The 22,975-nt window shown below is 53.3% G+C and overlaps 9 protein-coding genes across 9 annotated transcripts; 5 read left to right on the forward strand and 4 right to left on the reverse strand.

Moving 5' to 3' along the window:
• Positions 1 to 344: 344 nt before the first annotated feature.
• On the reverse strand, positions 345 to 2,851 carry HMPREF1541_00603 (uncharacterized protein; the record flags this gene model as incomplete). The annotated part of the gene is made up of 2 exons (XM_008712909.1): positions 345 to 2,209; positions 2,335 to 2,851. The coding sequence occupies 2 exons, from the start codon at positions 2,849 to 2,851 to the stop codon at positions 345 to 347; spliced, it is 2,382 nt and encodes a 793-aa protein (XP_008711131.1).
• A 2,347-nt stretch (positions 2,852 to 5,198) lies between these two features.
• Positions 5,199 to 6,415, forward strand: HMPREF1541_00604 (uncharacterized protein; the record flags this gene model as incomplete). Its single annotated transcript, XM_008712910.1, has 3 exons — positions 5,199 to 5,731; positions 5,785 to 6,033; positions 6,142 to 6,415. The coding sequence occupies 3 exons, from the start codon at positions 5,199 to 5,201 to the stop codon at positions 6,413 to 6,415; spliced, it is 1,056 nt and encodes a 351-aa protein (XP_008711132.1).
• Positions 6,416 to 7,704: 1,289 nt separating this feature from the next.
• On the reverse strand, positions 7,705 to 8,801 carry HMPREF1541_00605 (uncharacterized protein; the record flags this gene model as incomplete). Its single annotated transcript, XM_008712911.1, has 2 exons — positions 7,705 to 8,695; positions 8,743 to 8,801. 2 exons carry the CDS (start codon positions 8,799 to 8,801, stop codon positions 7,705 to 7,707), a joined length of 1,050 nt encoding a protein of 349 aa, XP_008711133.1.
• Positions 8,802 to 9,291: 490 nt separating this feature from the next.
• HMPREF1541_00606 (uncharacterized protein) lies at positions 9,292 to 10,398 on the forward strand (the record flags this gene model as incomplete). Its single annotated transcript, XM_008712912.1, has 1 exon — positions 9,292 to 10,398. One exon carries the CDS (start codon positions 9,292 to 9,294, stop codon positions 10,396 to 10,398), a length of 1,107 nt encoding a protein of 368 aa, XP_008711134.1.
• Positions 10,399 to 12,435: 2,037 nt separating this feature from the next.
• On the forward strand, positions 12,436 to 14,840 carry HMPREF1541_00607 (uncharacterized protein; the record flags this gene model as incomplete). Its single annotated transcript, XM_008712913.1, has 8 exons — positions 12,436 to 12,683; positions 12,751 to 12,800; positions 12,847 to 13,014; positions 13,096 to 13,422; positions 13,562 to 13,935; positions 13,988 to 14,024; positions 14,093 to 14,504; positions 14,561 to 14,840. 8 exons carry the CDS (start codon positions 12,436 to 12,438, stop codon positions 14,838 to 14,840), a joined length of 1,896 nt encoding a protein of 631 aa, XP_008711135.1.
• Positions 14,841 to 15,365: 525 nt separating this feature from the next.
• Positions 15,366 to 16,268, forward strand: HMPREF1541_00608 (uncharacterized protein; the record flags this gene model as incomplete). Its single annotated transcript, XM_008712914.1, has 1 exon — positions 15,366 to 16,268. The coding sequence occupies one exon, from the start codon at positions 15,366 to 15,368 to the stop codon at positions 16,266 to 16,268; it is 903 nt and encodes a 300-aa protein (XP_008711136.1).
• Positions 16,269 to 16,792: 524 nt separating this feature from the next.
• HMPREF1541_00609 (40S ribosomal protein S9) lies at positions 16,793 to 17,568 on the reverse strand (the record flags this gene model as incomplete). The annotated part of the gene is made up of 4 exons (XM_008712915.1): positions 16,793 to 17,216; positions 17,275 to 17,373; positions 17,452 to 17,470; positions 17,523 to 17,568. 4 exons carry the CDS (start codon positions 17,566 to 17,568, stop codon positions 16,793 to 16,795), a joined length of 588 nt encoding a protein of 195 aa, XP_008711137.1.
• A 241-nt stretch (positions 17,569 to 17,809) lies between these two features.
• Positions 17,810 to 18,348, forward strand: HMPREF1541_00610 (uncharacterized protein; the record flags this gene model as incomplete). The annotated part of the gene is made up of 2 exons (XM_008712916.1): positions 17,810 to 17,901; positions 17,964 to 18,348. 2 exons carry the CDS (start codon positions 17,810 to 17,812, stop codon positions 18,346 to 18,348), a joined length of 477 nt encoding a protein of 158 aa, XP_008711138.1.
• A 572-nt stretch (positions 18,349 to 18,920) lies between these two features.
• On the reverse strand, positions 18,921 to 22,955 carry HMPREF1541_00611 (uncharacterized protein; the record flags this gene model as incomplete). Its single annotated transcript, XM_008712917.1, has 1 exon — positions 18,921 to 22,955. The coding sequence occupies one exon, from the start codon at positions 22,953 to 22,955 to the stop codon at positions 18,921 to 18,923; it is 4,035 nt and encodes a 1,344-aa protein (XP_008711139.1).
• Positions 22,956 to 22,975: the final 20 nt, after the last annotated feature.

Below are 22,975 nucleotides of genomic sequence, written 5' to 3' on the forward strand. Positions count from 1 at the left end.
AAGTCTCATTTACTGCCTGAAGCCGGACTTGGAAGCCAATCAGAATAGAGGGCTTGGGGAAGTTAGAAATAGATCAGGAGCGGTTGGGGGAGGAAGGGAATTAGAGAAAAGACCTCAATTAGAGCTGGATACACAAAGCACAGTGTACGATGAAATGAATTATCCTCATATTTCGTGACTTTGCTAGACCGTTATTGAAGGAGCGTAACCTTATGGCCCGGGTCCCTAAGAAACGCACTAACCGAATACAACCCCAGTCATCAGTGTTTCGCTGCCAGGCAAGCACACTTAACTCCTCACCGCGTTACATATATCCCTCATACAGTGTAGTCCCAAATGAGATCTCAAATGGTATGGCCCTGGTCAGCACCGCCAGCGCTGGTGCGGTCCACCATACCTGGGGAAGGCAAAGGACTCAGCGTGGAACTCCAGCTAGAGTTGTGACGACGGTGGCCCGGCCGTTGCAGTGTTCCGTCCTCGCCGAGGATGGGAGATACAGCTCGGCCTGAGGTTGCCCTGGCCAGACCACTGTCATCTCTCTTCTCCTCGTTATTGTGGTCGAGCGAGAAGCGCGCTGCTTCGGGGATGGACGACATGGCGGCGGCAGTGCCGGGGGGTGGAGGCGACCGTGATGGGGTGGGCGATGCGGCTCCGTCGGAGGCGTTGCCGGCGTCGGTTGGCTGCGAAATAGATTCACTGCGCACGGATCGCGGGTGGCCACCGCTGACGACGCTGGGAGGGTACAGAGGATATTGCCTGATATCCGAGCCGGGGACAGGGGAGCGGGCACCGGCTTCGTGAATGAAGCTGCTGTCTGCGTGGACTTCGTGGGGTCCGGCACTTCCATCAGCGGGCTGGCGGACCGCGGTCGAAGACGACCACCGACTGTGGTCTGTTCTCGGTGATCCAGGGAAGTACCCCCTACCCTCGAGCTCTGACGGGTGCGCTTCTGACATTTGCGCGGGCGTGGCCATGTTGCCTTCTGGCTCGGTGTAGGTCTCAGACGCGAGGTCTTTACCGGGCGGGACGTCACTGGCAGTGCCGCCAATCCATTTGGTGATCCAGCCCTGCTTGGCCGTTTCAGATGTGACATTGCTATGACGCTTGTTGTCGCGGGCCTTCTGGATGCGGCGACGGCGCCAGCAGAAGAGAATGATCCCGATAATTGCGAGACCGCCGACGACTCCGAGAGTAGCGGCAACGGGAACCACCCAGCCTGGCTGCCCGTCATCGTCGCCGCCGTTACCAGGATCATTAGTAGGCACCGGACCGGCCGAATCGTCAATGAGAGTGTACGGGCCCCATTCCTTTATCTCCTTCGAGTACCGTGTACTGAAAATGTCGCGGAGTGCCTGAGGCATGCTAGATGCAAAAGGCTCCCGTGCAACTGCATCTCTGATAGCGTTGGTGGGGGAGTATGGTCTGTGCTCAGACTCTCGTGGGTCATACCGACCCGTCCAGGCGAGGTCGTTAAGATCGAATACATCGATGCCGCTTCTGGGTCCAAGAGGTCTAGCACTCATGCCCGTGCCTCCAATTACCATCATTTGATCAGGATAGGGCTTGAAGCATAAATGACCTTGTCTCGCAGGTGCCACATGTCCGGAGACATCCAGCGTGATCCATTCGAACGTCGGGACAGTGAGCACGTATACCTTCTCCGTGATGCTTTTCGGCTGATTACCGTCCCAGCCACCATAAACGTAGATGTCGAAGTGAGTATGGTCCGAATCTGATGTCCCATTGCTGAAAGGAGCCACAACTGTGCAAAATTGAGCTAGATTGATGTCCGGGTAGAAGCTGTTGGATTTGAGGGGTTGTGAAAACCATGTCCTGGATGCGATATCGTACACGGCAAACTCTTGGGTAAAGTTGTTACCGACCTCCATAGTGTCATTGGGCCAAGCGATATTGTTGTTCAGCACGTCGGTCGGAGCGAGTACACCACCAACAACGATCAGCAGTCCTTGCTCTCCGACAGGGATCCAAACCATACGGGCGTGAGCTCTAGTTAGAATGGTGTCGGAAGTGGGATCGATGTATTGCCAGTCCGCATTCTTTTGTTCGGCAGTGTCGACAGTGATGAGAGTTCTCGAGACTACCATGCGATCCGACGGTCGTCTGAAGTAGCCGATCTGGCTGCCATCTTGCATCTGCATGCCACCGAAGTAGAAAGAGAGATTCTCACTCGGAACACTAGCTCCTGCACCTATGGAGGTTGAAGATTAGCTTAGTCTGGTTCTCTAAGCGAAGAGACAGCCTCGAGTTGATGCCTAACCAGGAAAACCAACAGTATCGAGCGTGTTGATGTGGACTTTTAAAGGACTGACTTACCATACGCGATGGAACGGATGAAACTTCCGCCTTCAGGTGCGTAGAGGGGATTCGGCTGGACGGGGTCAACCTCTTCACCTTCTTGCTCATCGTAGACGACGCAGGCGACGGTCCGTGAGCTCAACAGCTCTCGGTTGATGTAAGCTCCTCCGTAGGCGTAGAACTCGTCGTCATCGTGAAACATATATCCATCCAGCCACTCTGTGCCAATTGTGTTACCTTCTAGTCCTTCAAATAAGGCGGGAGCTTTGTCGTCGTTGATGTCGAATGAACGATTGAGACTGAGCTTGAAAAGCGACATGTCGTCGACAGTTCTGGGGGCGGGGTCCCATGCATCGTCTGAGTCTGACCAAGTTGTTGCTTTCTGCAGAAAACCGCCCTCTAGAAATATATCATGTCGGATCAGCGCTCCTCGAGGCTTGTCCCATGCTGCGATCTCTGGTGAAGTCAGGTTGTAGATGGATAAGGAAGGCCCAATCAAAGTGATAAAAACAAGGAATGCGGTTGGCATCAACATGGTTGCGATATAGAGAAGCGCAGAGCAAGGAGGAAAAGCAGCCTGGAAAATTCAGATCTGAACCGCAGCCTTATGGCAGAGACACGAAAGCTTACAGACAGGACATGGTTATTGGGCAAATGCCACACCTGTGAGCCGCTCATAACTCGAATAATGGATATTCCCTTGGAGAGACCGTCTGGATCGTCGTAGGCCCACACCACCATGGATGGTAAGCAAGTGAGTGGCGAAACCAGTGGCCCCAACCATCAGAGGAAGTGCAAGCTGCAAGAGACAGACCCTGGTCTGTCATTAGCGCGCTTCGGGAAAGCACCCTCGAACTCAAGATATCGCCGGGTGTTGGTAAAGAATGGCCTGGATGTCCATCAGAGCCGGTTGGGCCTTCCTCAAAGCTCTACCCTCGGTTGTGGTATTTGCGTAGGGTGACATCGAGATGTATGTGACTCTGTTTTCGGGTCCGCGTGGGGTGGCATGAAGGGGATGGCGCAGGCCAGACCCTGGCTGCATGGCTATGCATTACCAGGTCCGGATCTAGGGGCAGCTTACGGAGTACACCAAACATCATCGCACGACTCGCAGCACGGGAGTTTTTGTTTTTTTGGGAGATCGACAGCTCCACGAGCAGTAGGCTCCACCGATGGCTGACATTATGTGATAGGGAACTGAGCAGCAATATGAGTTTGCCAAGCCCGACTTTGTGCATCGCGCCTTTCTCAACCTCGTGGCATATACAGAAGCAGAGCGTGTAATGGGATGACTATCGTTGGCACATACTTGTATGCTATGCCCTCACGACTTCGATAGCAAGCGTTGAGAATACGCGCAAGTATGAAGCTGTATCCCCAGTTCTGTTGATCAGGCTGAGAAGTCGTGGAACGGCAGTGCGTCAAACAGAGCGATTCCTCCGATCTCGAGTGCCGCTGGCGAGTCAGGCGCGCCATATTCAATGACTCTTCAGCTCTAGTCTAGGCACGATGCGTAGCAGTGTCTCCCCGACACGACTAACCTCACTCGTTGTGGCAGGAACACTTTGCGTCGACTACAGTAGTGAGCAGGCTCGGACATCTCGCACACCTATCACCGTGCTTGGCTTGGAGGAAATGTCCTCTCAAAATAGACGGGACACCCTATCATCAGCGGCTACTCTGGGGGAGTCCTGGCGAGCAAGAAGACACTGGCTGAGCCATGCAGTGACTATTCTCCAAGACGAAGTTGATGCAGAAAGAGCGTGTGTTGGGCATGTCTTCGTACGTGCAGTCCAATTGAGCTTCTGCTTAGTCCTATTGCAGGATAGTGAAACTTGGCAATGCGGGAGCGAGTGGCCCGCCCGCGAGTGGGGATGCTGGGGCCCGACAGCCAACCATTCCAAGAAATTAGGCGGTGCGCTTGGTCGAACGTCCGTCGTGCAACACTGTGCCATTCTGGCGAGAGCACTCGCTGGCTGAACGCACCGGAAAGCTCCTCATTGTCCCAAATTAATGCAGACGTCGCACCGAGACGAAATACGCGGTCTCGGAACACAACTGCTGCTCTGCTGCTGTGCTCTTTGCTCTAAGACCACGATCAGGCTGAGATTTTGGCTACACAACTTCGCTTAGGGCAAGTCTGCTAGGCGCAGCAGTCACTCCGCAGTCCGCACCGCACTAACGCAAGACGTACCAGTACGGGATCACCGAGCCACCACCAAGTGATCTGCTGCTGCAGGCACGGGAAGAATACGATCAAGACATGGTGGTTTGGGATATTGCTCGAACAAACCGGAGTAAGCGCCTTGACTGACCGCTGAGCTGGCAGGCTGACTTCGCCAGCCCCTCATTTGAGCCTCACTGAATGCCACAATCACACCACAGCCATTCTATGTTCGTGGCCAGCTCCGCTCTTGGCCCCATAGCGGTGGCCTTATTTGGCCATGGCTAAATCTGCCGAACATTCCTTTACTAGACTTACTGCACTAGTGCCATGTCGGGTGGTGTCCATGTGTCATTTCCCCTCGGACACAGGTTGCCGGTCCACGTCTCCTTGGCTGGGGAATAGACCGCTGTGCTTCCCACGCTGCGACGTGTGACTATCGTGCTTCCAAAGTACGCAGACTTCTAGTCAATGCAAGCCATGTTTGGAGCTCCGCCAGCTTCCCTCGCTACGGGCATAGCAAGCCGGGTCCGACGACTCGTTACCATATGCACTTCCTGATGACCGGTTTGTCGCTCTCCCACCGGCTTTAGGCCTATATACTTGCAGAAGATCTGCTAGTTGAGTTCTGAATTTATCCATCGCACTTCACTCGCTCTTCTGATCGTGCAGTCTTTCTTTCGCCTGTTTCAGTACCGCTTACGGAATTTTATTCAAGATGAAGGCCAGTGATTTCAACATTGTGCTAACAGCTCTTATCACAATTGCTCGCGCCGCTGACGGGGATAATTGGACCGAGGTGCCGGCATGTGCTCCGGTGACAGTCGTACAGACAGTCAAGGAGTGGCAAGATGTTGAAGCCAAGACCATATATTTGACATCGACTGATACGGTCTACAAGACCACTACTGAGACCGAGTACAAGACCGACACCGTCGCTGTCACGGTTACGGAAGTGGACACCATTACTGTTGTTGATACCGTCACTGCCGTCGATACCATCACTGCCGTCGATACAGTTGTCAACACCGTCACAGCCCTAGAAACTCAGCAGGAGTACTACACCGAGACTCAAGTCCAAACAGATGTCAGCACCATCACCGTGACCGAAGAAGGCCCGACTGTGACGGTCGAGCCTCCCTGTAGTACGACCACTCCCCCTACTGGCTTGGTGCTCTGTCCATCCAGGATCATCAATCCTACATATACACCTAAAGAGCCTCTACCGACGGACTATCTATGGGGATGCAAGTAAGTTATCCCTTCTTCTGGACCATCTAGCAACCTCGACTAACCTATCTTAGACCCGGCTATATTTGCACACCAAAACAGGTCGATTGTAATTTTGAGAGAAATCCTCCCGCTAGCAGCTATGTCTGCGCGCCGGAAGAATGCAAGCCTGTACCGGGACTCCCAGAGTCGGCTAACACAGGATGGCCGACACGGACTGATGCTAATTGCGCGTGGTATGACCCTGCCCCAGGGTATTTCAATCTCAACCCTGAATACTTCGGCCTCACCTACGACATCTTCGACATATATGGACAGCCTCAGTGTCCAGAGTCAAGCAAGACTGGACATGATTGGTCGGACGCAACACCACCACCAAGCGAGCCCACCAAAGGATGGTCAGACTCGGGCAAGCCTCATCCCAGACTCAGAATGCGCGGTACCAACAACCCTCTGGCGGCGCTCTTGATCCGACAGTCTCTCGCCTTAGCCCCAGCAGAGTGCTACGGTCAATTCAATTACGCTAGTCAAGTGGGCGAAGACATCGGTAAGGTGGCGGACAGGCTATGTGAGCCAAACACCGAGTTCCAGACTGCACTCTCAGCCTGCAGAGATTGCCAGGGAGAATATGGCAACGGCAGTGGCTCGCCAGACAGCTTCCCGGCGCTACAAGAATTCGTCGATTGGTGCTCAGCCAATTCTTAGCTATGTTTGACGTCTGTCATTGTGTTCGCGAGATACTCGCTGCTGTCAATGCCCTGGGGAGATAATGACTGTGGATCTGACGAAGCTGTAACTGTCGCTCATTTTGCATCACAATACCATCAAAGGTGGACGATGGAGCCATGCGCCTCTCGCAGAGGTTGGAGTAATATCGAGTACACAGTGGATGACTGGGTCTTTCTAGGCCTAAGAAGCTCTGGGCGGAGCCTAATGGTGAAAAATGGGACATAACTCACTTAGACCGTCAGTACCCTATCGAAGCACTCTCTTCTTTCCCATCACACCGCCGTTCACGCCCCAGCCTTCTTCAGTTGTGACAATGTTTCGCCAAGCCCAGTCTCGCTTGCACCGCACGCCACAACAGCACGACCCCTTTATTTCGCGACGGCCTTGCTGCTAACAATACCTCTCCAGGGTGTGAGCCGCTTCGAGGGGCAGTGTGGGCTTGTATGCGCATCAGGATTGGCCAAAGAATAGCCAAGCCACCTACTCCGTACAGAGTCATCGTGAGAGCATGCCCTCATGCCGACTTCAAGCCCCATGACGTCCTTTTGTCTCGACCAATTCTCGGTAGTGGACCTTTGTGCTTTCGAATAAGCCTTTCTTAGCTTCTACCTCGCGTGCCGCCCTGGTCTTTGACACTGCTGCTGTCTCATTTTTCCCGTCGTCATCCCTGTCTTGAATGTCGGAGCACATGGCGGACACAATGATGGCGATGGTGAGGGTGGGAGGGCCGAGGTGTTTGGCTGCTTTGTGGAGGGGCCATGGCCGGAGGGGAGGCGGAAGTCCTAGTGGAAATATGGATAGAGCGGACAGACTCTGGTTCCGGAATGGGGAGTACGGCGCGGGAATATTAGGCTGGTGTGTGTGTGTGTGTGGCCGAAGCTCTAGGCAGAGCCATGCGGCACTGTGTGGCGTCTGTCAAGGGCACAGACAGCTCACGCCGCTTGGGAACACCTGGCCTATCACTAAAGGAATGCCGCGATGTCAGCATCATCTAGAAGCCGATGGGGGTTTGAGACCATGATATCGTGTCATGTCACTGATGTCAGTGAAGTAGCATTTTGTACAGGACCTGTGGAGGAGGGTATCTCGGGAGGCGTTGCCTCTCAACGCCAGAAAATGCCGCCAGTGAATATCGTACACCGTCTCTATGCCGCCATGCAAAATCACCCAAGCCCAAAAAAGTCTCGCTGTGCTTCGTGGTCGTTTGTCCAAATGGTCGCTCAACGCTATGCGCAATCTGCCTCATACCCAGGAGTTCCGCTGACCTATGCTGTCGTACCCAAGAGGCGGAGAGTCAGCTCATACAGTGAGAACATGATGGCAGCGGACGGCGCAACTCGTAGAAGATGAGGGGTCATGCCGCCGTACAGTCCTGCAAGGCCTTCTTCCTTAGCAACCAGCTTGAAGCACTGTATCAAGCCGGTGTATTTGGCAGTAACTTTGCCGGATTCGGTGACCATTTTCGGAGCCTGTCGAAGCCGAGTTCGCACTACCTCGTGCGGATATGTGAGTGCCGAGGCGAACATTTTGGCAAAAGCTGCAGCCGAGAACTTCCCTCCATACTCTTCAACATCATCGACCCAGTTGCGCTGATAGCCCTTGTCGGCAAGGCGTATGGCTTCGCGGCGCTCCAGTGAGAGCTTCAAACGCTCATAAAGCACCCACTGCAAAGTTGACTCTGTGACACCTAAATAGCTTGCAGTCAGACCCTTGTAGAGTCCTCGAATGCCCTCGTGGCGTACGGTCTGCTTGACACAGTCCCAACTGTTACGGTACTGGCGACCCCTCAGCGGATCATCACTGGCTCGGTTTTTGTCGAGTTGAAGTCTAGTCTTAACCAGCCAGATCGGATTCGTAGCTGTGCCAGTGGCAATACCGGCAGTCGCAGCAGCGAGGAGGTGGACACTCCAGGCATTTTCCCTGCCCTCGGGGTTCATGTGCTCATTCAATATGCGCTTGCCATTGCCGTAGACGAAGAAGTTGATTGAGCGAGCTGGCACAACACCAACCAGATTTGCGCCAAGGCCCTTGTACAGAGCGCGGAAACCTTCGTGAGTGTAGATGCTGCTCATGATCTCTCCAGTCTCTCTCAAGTGCAGTAGCATGACTCGGGGAATGGTGAAGAGAGTTGTCTTGGGTGGAGGGGGGTGAGTGGCTTTGATGGCGCGAAGCTGTGCTTGGTAGACGTCTGACTGAAGACGGGTTCGGAGAACGTCGAGAGGTGATGTCAGGACAGTGGCAGTCATACCACCGAAACTGCAAGCGTTAGAACTGTATAGGCGCAAAGTGATATGTAGGCATACCCTCCAGCGACAAAATGCGCCCACGGCTTGACCGCCGGCTTCTCCTTGGTGACTGACATTCCATCCCTACCGCCGGATGACGGCTGGCCAGTCTGCTGTGATTGTGAAGCGGCAGTCTGATCTGATGAAAGCCCGGCGCCCTTAAAAGGCTGCCGCGCAGGCGCAAAACTCATTAACGGAGCAGAAGTTAAAGACGGTTCAATGAGCGACTGCGAAGGTTGTGATTTGAGGCACAGAGGTGATTCGCGGAGTCGTGCCTGTGCAGAAATGGTATCAACGGAATCAAGCGAATGAGAATTAATGTACAGTCTAGAAGAGTAGAGGAGTAGATGAAGAAAGGGAGGTGTGCGTGATGGCGAAGTTTGGTGAGCGCAGGCATCATGATCGGCCAAAAAAAGTGCCAAGCGTACACCCCGGATATCACATCCGGGCCGTGTTTGTTCCGCCCGACTGCAAGGGCAGAGTTCACTGAACATCTTGCCCCTCCTTAAGTATTTGCTCAGGACGAGCACAGTGGATCGGGAGCGGGTCCGATCGGAGCAGCCGGGCATGCCTGCTTCGTCCGTCAACATCGATGATGATGCCTCAATAGCACGACTCCTGGCGGAGGATGCGAGGGCATCTTCATCCCGCTATGCCAAACAAGGGCTCTCAGCATTGTTGCCAAAGCGGCCCGCCGGAAGCGCGCCAAAAGCGAATACCAGATTTCTCAAAGCCCTCGTGAGAGACGCAGACAGTCACAATGCGGCACTGAGACGGAAAGAGGATCGAGAGCGAGTCGAGCGCCTCCGCAATGGCGGGAAGAAGCCGACCTTGGACTCAAATATGGATGACAACAGACAACGGCAGGGGAAAGGTAGGGACCATGACCGTGACAGAAAGCGGAGACGTCTCAGCAGCGTTCGAAACGATAGTAAGGCAAAGCGCGATGGAGTCCGAGACTTTCGATCCAGGCGACGCGACAGACACGACAGTGACAGTCGCTCGAGGTCCCGGTCCCGCGAAAGCGGTGCGCACAAGCATAAATATGGACGTCGACGTCACGACGGCGATGGCACAAGGTCGAGGCACGGTCAAGATTCCGACTCTGGGGAGCGACCTGAGAGGTTGCACTATAAGTACAAGCGTCACCGCTCCAGATCCCGAAGCCCTCGAAATGGTGTGTCTGGAGACGGAGTGGTGGCGCGGTCCCCTAAGCCTGTGACTCAGCCGAGACGGGGATCCTCATCCTCTGATCCTTTGGAGGAGCTTGTTGGACCTTTACCAGCAAAGGAGCCTGACTTGCCGGCACGTGTCCGGGTCCGCGGCCGGGGAGCCCACAAAATTGCGTCAACGTCCAACATTGATGCACATTTTTCGCCGAAGTACGACCCAAGTTTGGACGTCCATCCAGAGGAGGAGCACTCCGATGAGCGTGAGGACTGGGAGATGGCACTGGAGGCTGTCCGCGATAGGCAGGCCTGGAAGAAGAAGCATGCCGACAGGCTGCGCGAGGCTGGTTTCAACGATGACGAGATCGACAAGTGGGAGGATCCGGGCCGGGAAAAGGATGCACGAGACGTCCGTTGGCGGAGCAGAGGTCAGGTAAGGGAGTGGGACATCGGAAAAGACGAACAGCCCAGCAACGAAGTCGAAGATGGCCGACTATCCCCTTAACATTCACAGCCGTTGGCGAGGCAAGCCAGTATAAAGATATCGATCGATATGCATGGTGCATATTGATTTGCCAGCAGTAGCTGTACCATTCTCTGGGAATGCAGAGCGACGAGGCTGTCCTCCCTTTCTCGTAGTCTTGGCAAACCCGGGCTACCTGAACATCGCACCCACGAGGGCGCTCAGACAATGCGGCAACTTGGTTCAGTACAACACTATGACAAAAGAGCATATCTTTTCCACTTGCACTGAAGGATCGTTTCTAGTTCACTAAGTGACTAGTTGGCCCGAGGCGCCCATTACTAGTATGATCGCTATCCGGGTAATCTGTCTTGGGTACCCTGACCAACGCAATGACAAGTGATGTCTTCTTCTTCGCAGCGTGGGTCGGTACGTGATAGACTTTGCACACTTATCCGCTGCACCCAGAGACCAAAGATTAAATAACATCGACAGCACTGACAATTGTCGTTTTGATGGAGCTATAGAGTATTCGCCAGCCACCTGGAACTAGAGAGACTCTCAATTTGATGGATGCTAAATTCCTCAACGTTTTTAGTTCGTTAATACGCATCCTCGGCTCCTGACTGCTTTCATATCCCGGTGGAAGAAAGTCTGTCTCATGCAAGACTTGTCACGTCCAAAGCGCTGCATAGAGGCTCTAGGCGTCGTTGGGAGAGCGAGAACTCATAACACAGTAGATCATGTGTACACGCTGCCCTCCAAGGCTCATTCGTAATCTCACACAGCTCGAGCTTGCAGATTCGACGTATTTTGTATTCAGTCCAAGAAAAGAGATATTCTCTATGCTTGATCACATTATAAAAGCTCACAGGGCACTTCCCACGTGGGCAAGAAAGGTCACGGCTGAGCATGTCTGAATAAACTCACATAATTTGTTGAGCACACATATGACAAATGCGACTTGCCTTTCCCAATTTTCTTGATGTCGCGATATGAGACACGTGCGGAAGCTATGCGAGTATTCGTTTAATCGGAGACGTAGAGCATTGGCTTGAGGAACCATCGGTGGTAAGAATATTGCGTGCTCTGATTCTGCCAGAACAGGGATAGTGGGTGGGCTCGACTTTGGTTTGTGAACTTCGAAGGAGTGTGCAGTAAGTAGTCCAGTGGATGAGTGATGGATGTACTCCGTGGTCAGCTATCGGTCGTATCCGTCTACCAGCGTTGTAGATTGACATGGTCCGCTTATGTTAACGAATGACCATTTCGAATACATGGTCTCCTGACTGGAAATCGTCGAAGCGATCAAGTCTTCGGATGCGTGGACTGCCCAACCCCTTACTCTAAAGGAGCAAGGATGTTTGCGATCAAGTATCGTTGCTGGCTCTTGTTGGAGACCCACCCGACGCGTCGGGTTGAGTAGCGTCGCGCGAGATGATCAGACTGTTCGGCAGACCACATGGTTGCACTGGGTTCTTAGGCGTCCCGGGGGACGTTAGTATCCGTTTATTCAACATGTAAGTGGACATCATTTTTTTATCCGAGGATAACCAGGTCTGAACATCCCCATGGAGATCCGCACGCACCACTCCGAGACAGCGCCGCGATGCTAAGGATTCCGCCCACCCGCCCTTACCTGGATTGGTATACTCCAACTGCCAGCTTGTCTACGCTTGACCATGCTTGACCACGCTTAGTGGAGCTTGCTTATACCCTAGCTCGCAGACGACCAATGAATAGAAGTATCGTTCCTCCGCCCCTTGTACCGGCAACAGTTATGCGGCTTGGCTTGAGCCTACCAGGGACACAGAGTGGCAAGCGACTTCGTCGATGTAACATGATAAGGATTGTTGTACGTCCCGACTCACCACGAGGAGAACATCGTTGCGAGTTTGGGTAAGGTCCGGAAGGCGTTATCTGCAATGAACCCCGCTGTATGAGACGAGGGTGGCATCGTTCAAAATAAGCCAAATCAGACCATCATGATGAAAAGGTTGCTTGATCATTAAGAGCTGGTCCGCTTCAAATTTATCTTCCCATGCTTTTGGGGCTGACCTCACGTTTGCACGAGTCACCATGTCAGGTGCAACATTTGAAGTCGAAGCTGCAGCAAGAGGCGATCTAGGGGGCGTTCTCAAAGGCGCGCCCGGTGCTGAGAAGACTGCCCTCGACGTGAAGACCGCCGGTCATGACCTGGACAACATTACCGACGAGAGCACTGAAGTTCTCGTTGGTCCCAATGGAGAACAATATCCTACAAAGGAAGAGTTGACTACGCTACGACGTATTCACGGCCACACTTCATGGGTCCTTTACACCATAGGGTGTGTACATGCCCAAATAACTTCGTTGTATATCTCTTCGAACACTCCAACTGACTTTGCCACCCAGTTTCGTCGAGCTTTGTGAACGTTTCGCCTATTATGGCACTACCGTCCTTTGTGGGTGAGAAAGCACGGCGACTAAGCCCAGCTACTAACGACACAGATACCAACTTCGTCTCATACAGCTTGCCAACCAACGACGATGCGCCCTACCCTGCGGCGGGTGCGGGTGGCACCAACGGCCAGTCTGGTGCGCTCGGTCTCGGTCAGCAGACCAGTACGGGATTGAGCCTCTTCAGTCAATTCTTCAGTTATATCATGCCACTGCTAGGTATGTCTAACCGATACTGACCTCGAGGAGTCTTTAGCTCCATATTGCACATCAGGTCCTTGCTGACATTGTCATGGCTAGGCGGCTACATTGCCGACCAATTTCTGGGCAAGTTCAAGACTATTCAGGTAGCCATAGTGTTTGCTGTCGTCGGCCACATCCTCATCATCGTTGCGGCGCTTCCTCCTGTCATTGCAACGGGCAAGACGGCTCTTGCGCCATACATCCTTGGACTCATTCTCTTCGGCGTGGGCGTGGGGTTCTTCAAGTGCAACATCTCGCCGCTCATCGCCGAGCAGTATGAGCACGAAAATCCCAGAGTGACGGTGAAAACTCTCAAGACAGGAGAGCGAGTGCTCGTTGATCCCTTCCTGACTATTGCCCGTATCTATGTGAGGTACTACTTCAGTGAGTCCACCCTGATCTCTGCTCCATTAGCAGCTGGTGCACTTGCTACTGTCGTTATGTCTTGTCTCGGAATTTCTCTTGCACTTTAATTTTAGATGCCGGCACTCCTCGATCAAGTCAATCTTACTAATGGCTGTAGTGATCAACGTCGGCGTCATGGCTGGCCAAATCAGCATGGTCTACGCGGAGAAATACGTCGGTTTTTGGCTGGCCTATACCTTGCCAACGATTCTGTTTCTTCTCTGCCCCATTGTCATGTTCGCATGTCGAAAGCGGTACGTCGGTCGGGCTCCCACAGGTTCGGTCCTTGGGAACGCATTCAGATTGATCGGTTATGCAATCAAGCATCGCAAAGATTCGCCCGATGGAAAATTCTCCTGGGACGTCGCAAAACCGAGCAAGATTGCCAACAAACCAAAGTGGATGACTTTCGACGATGCATGGGTCGACCAGGTCCGTCGAGGCCTGAAGGCTTGCTACGTATTTGCCTTCTTGCCCATATACTGGCTCCCTGTAAGTGCAAATAAGTCTTGCGGGTAGCTTTCGGGGACTAACATCCAAGTAGTACTCACAGATCACTAACAATCTGACCAACCAAGCCGGTAAGTCCCACTCTCCTCATTACATGTCATCATGGTCGAGACCAAGATCAAGCTAATGACTACCACAGCGACGATGAGACTCGATGGCACACCCAACGACATTGTACAAAACCTGGATCCTATCACGCTGATCATCTTCATCCCCATCGTGGATCAATTCATGTATCCCTACATCGCTAAGAAGGGCTGGAACTTCACTCCCATCAAGAAGATGACGCTGGGGTTTGCATTCGGAACCATGGCCATGATCTGTGCTGCCGTTACCCAGTACTACATCTACCAGAAATCTCCTTGTGGTTATCACGCCAGTGACCAGGACTGCATCGCCGAGCGAGGTCCACCGAACATCAGTGTCTGGACGCAAGCGCTGACCTATATCTTCGTGGCCTTCTCGGAGATCTTCACCAGCGTGGTTGGGCTCGAATATGCTTTCACCAAGGCGCCGAAGAACATGCGGTCATTTATCACGGGAATTTTCTGGTAAGCATGCATCGCAACTTCATTCATTACGATCTTTACTGACAATTTTGGGAAAGGTTCTCAAACGCTTTTTCCTCGGCCATCGGACAGGCTTTTGTGCCACTCGCTGCAGACCCGCACATCACCTGGCTGTACGGCTCCATTGGTATCATCGCTTTTGTGGGTGGAGTGGCCTTCTGGTTCACGTTCCAGAAGCTCGACGCCGAGGAAGCGAAATTGAACGTTTTGCCCGAATCGACTTACGAGGGTAGGAGGGCCAGTCTTATTGACGTGGAAGCTCGTCTCGCTGCGCAAGAGAAACAGGACAAGCTGCGCAAAGCTCAAGGCCTAGACTAGGTACTACAGGTCAGATTTGGCGGAGCGATGTTGGAGGCAAGCGTAGTGAAACTGAGAGTCGTACGAGTCCATGTCTCTCACAGCCTCCGGTCTGACCACGCCGCCAGAGTCGAAGTTCCTCAGCGATGACTTCGCTCTGGTAAGGATGCCCAAGAGTGACATAACATCACTGTTGGGATCTTATTTCATCAAGTATCTGAACCCACTTCAACATCTTGCAGCTCGTTCATCTTGCTCTCAGGCTGTGCTTATACACCAAGTACCTGGACTCAATTTTGGGTATCATATTGACTGATCGACGCCACCGCCCTGAGAAAGGCGAACGCGGGGCGGAGCGTCCATGTCTTGGCATTATTTACATGCCCAATCCGTCCGCGCCGACGTCCGCGCCTTGTAGAAGACTTGTACTTCTTTCGCACTCACTACGTCCGCCTTTGCAAACCTGTAATTTCTACCAAAAGCCCAGGGACTAAGTGAACATCACCAAACAAAAGATTTCGCTCGACTCACATTGTGTGGCACACCATGGCTGCCGCTGCCGACCCGACCGCGCTCCTCGCGCAACTACAAGACCCACAAACATCCAAACCCCTCTCGATCCTCCACCTCGCAGAACCAATCCTGGAATCTGAAGCCTCTGCCGCGAATCACCCCTCCTCGGACTCAGCTGCTGCCCAGCGCGATCTCGCAACCTCGACGACCTCCGCCCCAGACACCACCTCTGTCGTACTGACACCATCCACACTCGGGGCCGATCTCCAACACTACCGCGATCTCTTCTCGAAGCTACGCTTCAGCTACCTTGAGCAAGTCACCAAGGAGAAATACCTGCGCAGCATCGTTGGCGACCCGCCCCTCCTCGTGACGCCAAAAGACAATGCCGAGCTAGAGGCCAAACTGGTGGGCATGAAAGCGGAGCTGAAGGCCAAGAAGGCGGAGACCGACGCGCTAGTGACGGAGCTCGAGGGCGTGGCCGCCGCGCTGGCGGCGCAGTACGAGGGCGTGGAGAGCGGCAAGGTCGCGTTGCGGGCGCTGCCGGCCGAGGTGGAGGACCTGAAGGCGCAGGTGGCAGTGTTGAGAGAGGAGGTGCAGCGCAAGCAGACGGAACTGGGCAGGGAAGGGGACGAAGATCCGAGGTACGCGATGCGTATGGATGCGACGGCACAGGCGCTCGAGGAGCAGCGGAGGGCCAATGAGGCGATTGATCGCGAGATTGCGGAGCTGGAGAGGCGCTTGCCGGGCAAGATGCGGGAGTGTGAGCGTGCGGAGAGGGAGTTGGAGGAGATGGAGAGGCAGAGGGAGGAGATCACGAGGCAGGCGAGGGAGGTCAAGCGGATACGTGAGGAGGGCGGGAGGGATCTGGTGGGCGAGCGCGGCCGTTGGTATACGGCGCAGGAGGCGGTGTTGAAAGGGCTGCTTCGGACTTGAAGCGAAGGAGGTGATAGTGTATGATTACGAGGTTACGTTTACGAGCAGAAAGGTGCCGCGATGTCTCGATGGCTCAGTGATAATGGAATGACAATGATATGTCGAACTTCACCGGACTCAAGAGCACTTGAAGGAGCAGAGATTCTACGGGGAGCGTTGACGCTTCGTCGGATCGATGCTATACAGTCATCAAGAGTTGCAAGACGTGTCATAGCGGTCCCCAAGTCAGATGGCTGACCAGTCAAGGTGTGCTGCTCGTCATTTTCAACATACATCGGAAGCTTGCAAGGAATCAAAACGTGATGTGATGCGAAAGCTTGGAGAAGATCTTGGATATCACTTTTCATTGGAGGTTCATTGCACCAGCGCCTGAGACTGCCGCTTTGCAACGCAAAGTCGTGCTAGTCTTGAGCTGCACCTTATCTGCCGAGTCCCAACGCTGGTTGTTGAGCTCTCCGCAGATCATCGTGAAGATGATCTGTCGCTGATGGCTATCATTCACTGCGCTTCCTTCTGCGTGACATTTACTCCTCGTCCTCGCCGGCATCCTCATCGTCACCACCGTCAGCCTTGGACTCAGCAGCCTTGGCCTTCTTTCTCCGGACACGGCCGGGACGCCCGCCACCAAATGGTGAGGTGAGGGCAAAGTCAATGTGCTTCTGGGAGTCGAGACGGACGATGAACGAGGGAACGTTGACGATCTGCTTGCCGACACGAATGTGGCGCTGCTTGATGAGGACACGGGCGTGGTGGATGGACTTGGCGAGCCCGAGCTTGTAGACACAGGTCTGGAGGCGACGCTCCAAGAAATCCTCGACCTTGAGGGCCAGCACGTAATCGAGCTTCATACGGGACTCGTCGAGCACACCGACACGAACGAGACGGCGAATCAGAGCGTTGCCTTCGAAGAGACGCTTGGGGTCCTTCTCATCGAGGGTGAGAAGTTGACTAGATGGGATTGTTAGGCCATGGCACATATATTGGGGGCCTCCTCATTTTCGCATACCGGGCAGCACGTCGAATCTTGGACAGAGTCAACAAGACACGCCAGACCTCACGTTTGTTGCGCAGGCCATATTCGCCGACGAGCTTGAGTTCGGAGTCGCTGAGAAGGACGTTAGTATGGCACCGCAGACATAAGCAGAGACAAGCTGCTGCTCAGTGGCCTTGGGTTATAACGTACAGACGGGCTGACTCGAATGCTGTGTCGTTGTTAGTGCAAAGTATCTTGTGGAGGGCATCTTGTAAACTCACGTCGACGAGGGACCTTGTAGGTCTTAGAATAAGAGCGAGGAGCCATGATTGCAGTTGATGCGCGCAATCACAGAAGTCGCAATTGTCGATGGGAGCGAGATGATGGTGTTGGGTGCGGTCTGTCTCGAAAGGATTGTGCGAACTTGCCAAGATTTTAAGACGTTAGTCTACTTTGAGACTAGTGCCAAGCCAAGCCCAAGATTTCCGCCCACAGAGGCAACAGACGTGCCTGCGCAACTTTCGATCTCAACTTCCACCACGCCGATTCTCGACAACAGCACGCCAAAATGGGTCACGCCGCCGGTCTAAGAGCAGGCACTCGCTATGCCTTTGCCCGTAAACACCGCCAGAAGGGCATGGTGCGCCTCAGCACCTTCATGTAAGCCTCGACGAGCCCGCTCGGGCCAGTACCTCGCGAACAAATCACTAACCCGCACAAAGGAAGAATTACAAGGTCGGCGACATCGTAGACATCAAGAACAACGGTGCCCAGCAAAAGGGCATGGCCCACAAGGTCTACCACGGCAAGACGGGCGTTGTCTACAACGTGACCAAGTCCGCGGTCGGAGTCATCATCTACAAGCAGGTCGGCAACCGATACATCGAGAAGCGCATCAACGTCCGTCTCGAGCACATCAACCACAGCCGCTCCCGCGAGGAGTTCATCACCCGCGTTAAGAACAACGCCAAGAGACGGCGCGAGGCCAAGGAGAAGGGCGAGACGGTCCAGCTCAAGAGACTGCCGCAGGGCCCCCGTGAGGCGCACACCGTCGAGCTCACCGATGTGGAGAGTCTGGCCCCCCAGGCGTACGATACGCACATCTAGGTGGATTGTGGTGCGAGATGGAGGAGTCTCAGTTGTGGCTGCCGAGTGGTTGTGAATGCAGGTGGTCAAGGGGTGACAGTCGTCTCGAGGAGTGGAGGAACGAGCTACGACACCGATACCAATGACTTTATGCCATGGTTCGATGCAGCCAGGCATAGAAGGCGGAGCCAAGCGTTCGGCTTTCCAATGAGAAATCTTTCAAAATGTTCATGCTGGACTCTCAACGCATTCAGAACCGGGACTTAATGGTGCTCATACGAACTAATCAAAAGGCATCTGGCTCGAGTATGTGTGAGCATTGTAATCCGAGCTTCTCATCGATGGGAAAGTAATCACTTTTGCCTGCTCTACGCCGAGGAGAGCTAACTGCCTACGCCTGGGGTATCTTATGCCATGTCTCATCATTCCCTTAGTCGTGAATCAATCATGAACGCACATCGTTGTGGTAATGGCCGACTCCGTGCACGCAGATTCCAAAAACTCCTTGTGTGCCCCAGCATGCACTTTAACACCTCGATAAGCTGCCTCGCCTGAGCACTTTTGCCTTTCTCCAAGCACCGAGCACGACAGCTTCAGAGATCGTCCTCGTCCGCAAACAGCGCCGCCTTCTCCGCTTCAGTCATTAGCGCTGGATCCTTCATCACCTCTTTGCCCACATTCATAGTAAGGCGAGCCACACTGGCTTCTCCAAAGCGCATTTCCTCATCGATAGGACTAGGCTCCGCCGAAGATGGATCTTGAGAAACGTGGTCGTACGAGTCGTTATCACTGGAAACGACAACCTCATCCTTGCCCGCCTGGCGAATCTTTTTGTTAGCAGACAGTGTTCTCACCATTTTCGAAGCGTCGTTGTCTGCAAAACCGTGTGACAGGTCCTTGTGGTTCATAGATGAAGCGCGCGCATATGTTTGCGAATCGTTCCCCGGGATAACCTGGATGGCGAGTTTGCTAGGATCCGTGCCTTCTCCCACGTTGGAGGTAGTTGCGATCTTACCCAGCACATCTGCAAGGATCCAGGGAAAGCTGCAGAAAGGCACCTTGGGTGTCGACGGTCCGATAACTTCCTCCTCTTCGGCGTGGCCTTCCTTTTCGTCGATATCAGTCTCCTGGCCGTCACGTAGAGCGGCGCTAACTTGGGCAGCGGTGAATTGATAGGCGGCCAACGCGTATGGCATCAATCGATCGAAGTCGTTACCGCCGGCAACTCTGACAAGCTCTTGACGGAACTCATCCTTCAGGTTCTTCGAAATGCGCCCAATCTCCTCGTGAAACTTGAAATCTCGAGATTGCTTGCTGTGAGACATGACGAACGTAGACCACACCTCAAACTCTGTCTGTATCTTGTGTTGTGCCATGATGCGCTGCAAAGCCATATCATACTCGTGCTTGATGATCTCCACCTCGGCGAAGTAGTGGTCTTGCGGACGGTCCAAGTGAAGAATCCTCTTATCGAACTCGGTGTTGTATCGAGTCTTGAAGCCAAAGCGCTTAACAGACTTCTTGACATCGTCATACAATTGACCAAGAATCTTCTTGCTCACGTACGGGTGACCGCGTTTCTCCATGAAGTGAGGCCACTTGTTACGTTCCAGATCTCGGGGAAGCTCTGCGGGCACACCGGTCTTAGGATAGTCGACAGATGTCGAGTGCGCTTGGACCAGCCTCAAGCAGTCATCACTTTTGACCCCAAGGTCAAGGAAGTCTGCCGATCCCAAGTGCGCGTGAGCGATCCTACCTAGCTGATCGTTCATGAGATAGTGGAGGAAGAAATCGATGATATGTTTCGTGGTGATCTCGCCCTCAGCTTGGACGGGGTTGGGCGGTTCATAGTGGAAAGGCTCCTCTTGCCAATTGTCGGGAATAAGAGTCTGATCCCAGATCACAATGTAATCATCGCCGTCCAAATCGCCTCCAGAGCACATACTGGGAAGATCACGATCGCCGTTCTGAGGCATAACTACCACATCGCGGAGATGGTGCAGTGCCTTAGAATTGACAGCCTTGACGACGCGAATATCGCCGGGGTGGAGAGAAGGGTTCCGAGCCAGTATGCAGACGCTCTCGATGACCTTGAGCTTGCCAGTCTTGGGATCCGTGATCTGCAGGAATATCTCTGGTAGACCTTTCTCCTTCTCCTGTCGACTAGCTGTGTCTGGGGCTTGGAGCTTATCGAAATGCCCCCGAAGAGAGTTAGTTTCATCAACCGTACCCAGCACAAAGGCCCCATCACTGACGGGAATCTTGGCCTTCTCTTTCAGATACTTCAAGCTGTACGCACGCCAAAGCTCCAGCAGAGACATAACGAAAGGCTCTTTGACGCGACGAAAGCCGTTCGAGACCAAGTCACACATGCTTAGGGTCATGAGGTTTGGATCAACCTGGGTGCGTAGCGCCGTCAATGCGGCATTATCGTCCTTCATCGCCTTTTCGAGGGCTTTGATGGTTGATTTCTGCTTGTTCAGGAACACCTGGTCCTTTATACCGAGGAAACTCAAGACAAGGATGATCTGGCGGTTGAGGAACGGTTGCCAAAAGTGGGACCAACGAATGATTTCCAGTTCCTGAGACTTGCTCTCGAACTTGAATTGACTGCGTCGAATCTGAACAGTGATTCCAGCTAGCGATGGGTCGACTACTAAGACTCCTTTGCATCCACCGAGACGAAATTGGAAGCAAGAGGGAGGAGTTTGACCTGAAATACCAAGATTGCCCTGCACCAGGGTTGCAGCAAGAGGCGAGAGTTTGCCGACGCCATCGCTGAAAATATGGCTGCCAATGATGATATCTGGGATCAAATTGTCCTTTGTGATAGGAGGCAATGGGTAATGAAACGGAACAGTTGTCGAGAAGCACTGCCCCATGCGAGCAGCAAGCTTGGCGACGATTGTTTCGTTGTCAAAAACGCCCATCTCTGCCCGGATCATGCTGGCCGAGATTTCAGGCTTTGAGGCAAAAAAGTATGCGCCATGTTCGCGCAGTTGGGAGTTGCCATATGCTAGAAACTCATAATGGATTCCAGCAATCGTGATACCACTGGAGAGGGCACGGCCGACTCGGTCAATGATGAGCTGCATTTTCTTGTTGCTCGAGGCAAAAATCTTGCTTTGTCCACGATATTCGTCGTCCTCGAATTTTACGCGAAGGAAGCGGTCAGCGTGCTGCATGTACTTGCGAACGACGCGGTTGGAATAATCAACGGTTGGAGTATGAATCTTGAGCCCAGACGCTGTTACGGTCGCGTGGTACACAAGGACGCAATTTCTGGGAAGCTGTCTCGCACGAACTGGCTTCTGATATCTGATGTCGGTAAAGATAGTCATTGGGTCGTGAATTTCCTCGCCGAACGCATCGACGTGGACGAGCATTTGCTTGGCCTTGGCTTCTGGCAGCATTTTGAGCTTGCGTAGAAATGTCTGGTCGATGGCGTATTCACTTAACCATCCGTTTGAGATACAGACTTCCAGCTGATAGCGAAGGCCGAATGAAAGAGCAAAGCCATCATCAAGAGGATTTCTGGGATCGCCTGTGTTTTCGATGTCCGACCAGTAGGCTGCTTCGTCCGTCCTGATCTTGTTGACGACGACGAAGTCTTGGGTATTAGTGTCCACGCGAACGTTGAAATCTTGAAGAGCAGATTCGAATAACTTCAACCCCATTTCGCTGTGCTTGTGCATGTCAAGATCGAACTTGAAAGTAGTCCACCGAGCGAGATTGATTCGGTTGAGGTTCTTCCTCAAAGCGACTGGCGTCTCATTGATAGTCGTGAAGGTATCCTTGTGTGTAACGATGTCAGTCTGTCGCGTCCACAGGTCATCCTCTCGCCAGATTCTTGCATCTTTGACGTGGCTAGCAGACATGGCGGTCTCCAAGCGGCGCGAGTACCAAGGAGGATTACGAACGTGAACGATGTATGATGCACGGGTGTACGTGCCGGCGGCCAGTCTCCAGATACTGAAGTTGTCGTCAAGTGAGACTGGAAAGCGATATAGACGAGTTCGAGAGCCATTCTTGGACTGCAGAAGGATTGGAAAGTGAACCTCGATCTCGCGCTTCCTCAGATTGAGAAGAAGACTGAGGTTTGCAGCTTCAGCGTTCGGGAGGGCTTCGGAGTGAGAAGAGACAGTGTTCATGACGGTCATCTCCTTGTCCTTCCCTAAGATGCCAAAACCAAGTGTCGTTCCATGAAGAACGATCTCTTCTGGGTAGACGACATCACGTCCAGGACTTGGGACTGTGTAATTCTTCTTCTGCCATTCTGAAAGGCGCACACCAATTTTGCATTTCTTGCGATCATTCGTCTCGAACTTCCAAGCACCCTTGGCCCAGAAAGGTCTTGCTGGAGGGGGCTTGAATCTGATCTCGGCGGAGCTTAGCTGACCACCACGACGGCTCTGGTTGATGTCGATTGAGGAGATATTACCCTCGCGAATGAAATTCTTGTGAATGTCTGCGGTGGAGACATTTGAGGGTAGATGGGAGAGGCTAACTTTGACAACAGACCAAGTCCGCCAATTGTTCGAAGTTGGCAGTTGAATAGCGTTGGCTGCATTGGACTTAGAGCCTTGGCCAGGCAAGCTATCATCGGGGTCTCCAGAGGAGGTGAACATAGTGGGTGCAGAGGGTTTGA

This window comes from Cyphellophora europaea (genome assembly GCF_000365145.1).
Source record: "Cyphellophora europaea CBS 101466 unplaced genomic scaffold supercont1.1, whole genome shotgun sequence".
NCBI classification, from domain to species: Eukaryota; Fungi; Ascomycota; class Eurotiomycetes; order Chaetothyriales; family Cyphellophoraceae; genus Cyphellophora; species Cyphellophora europaea.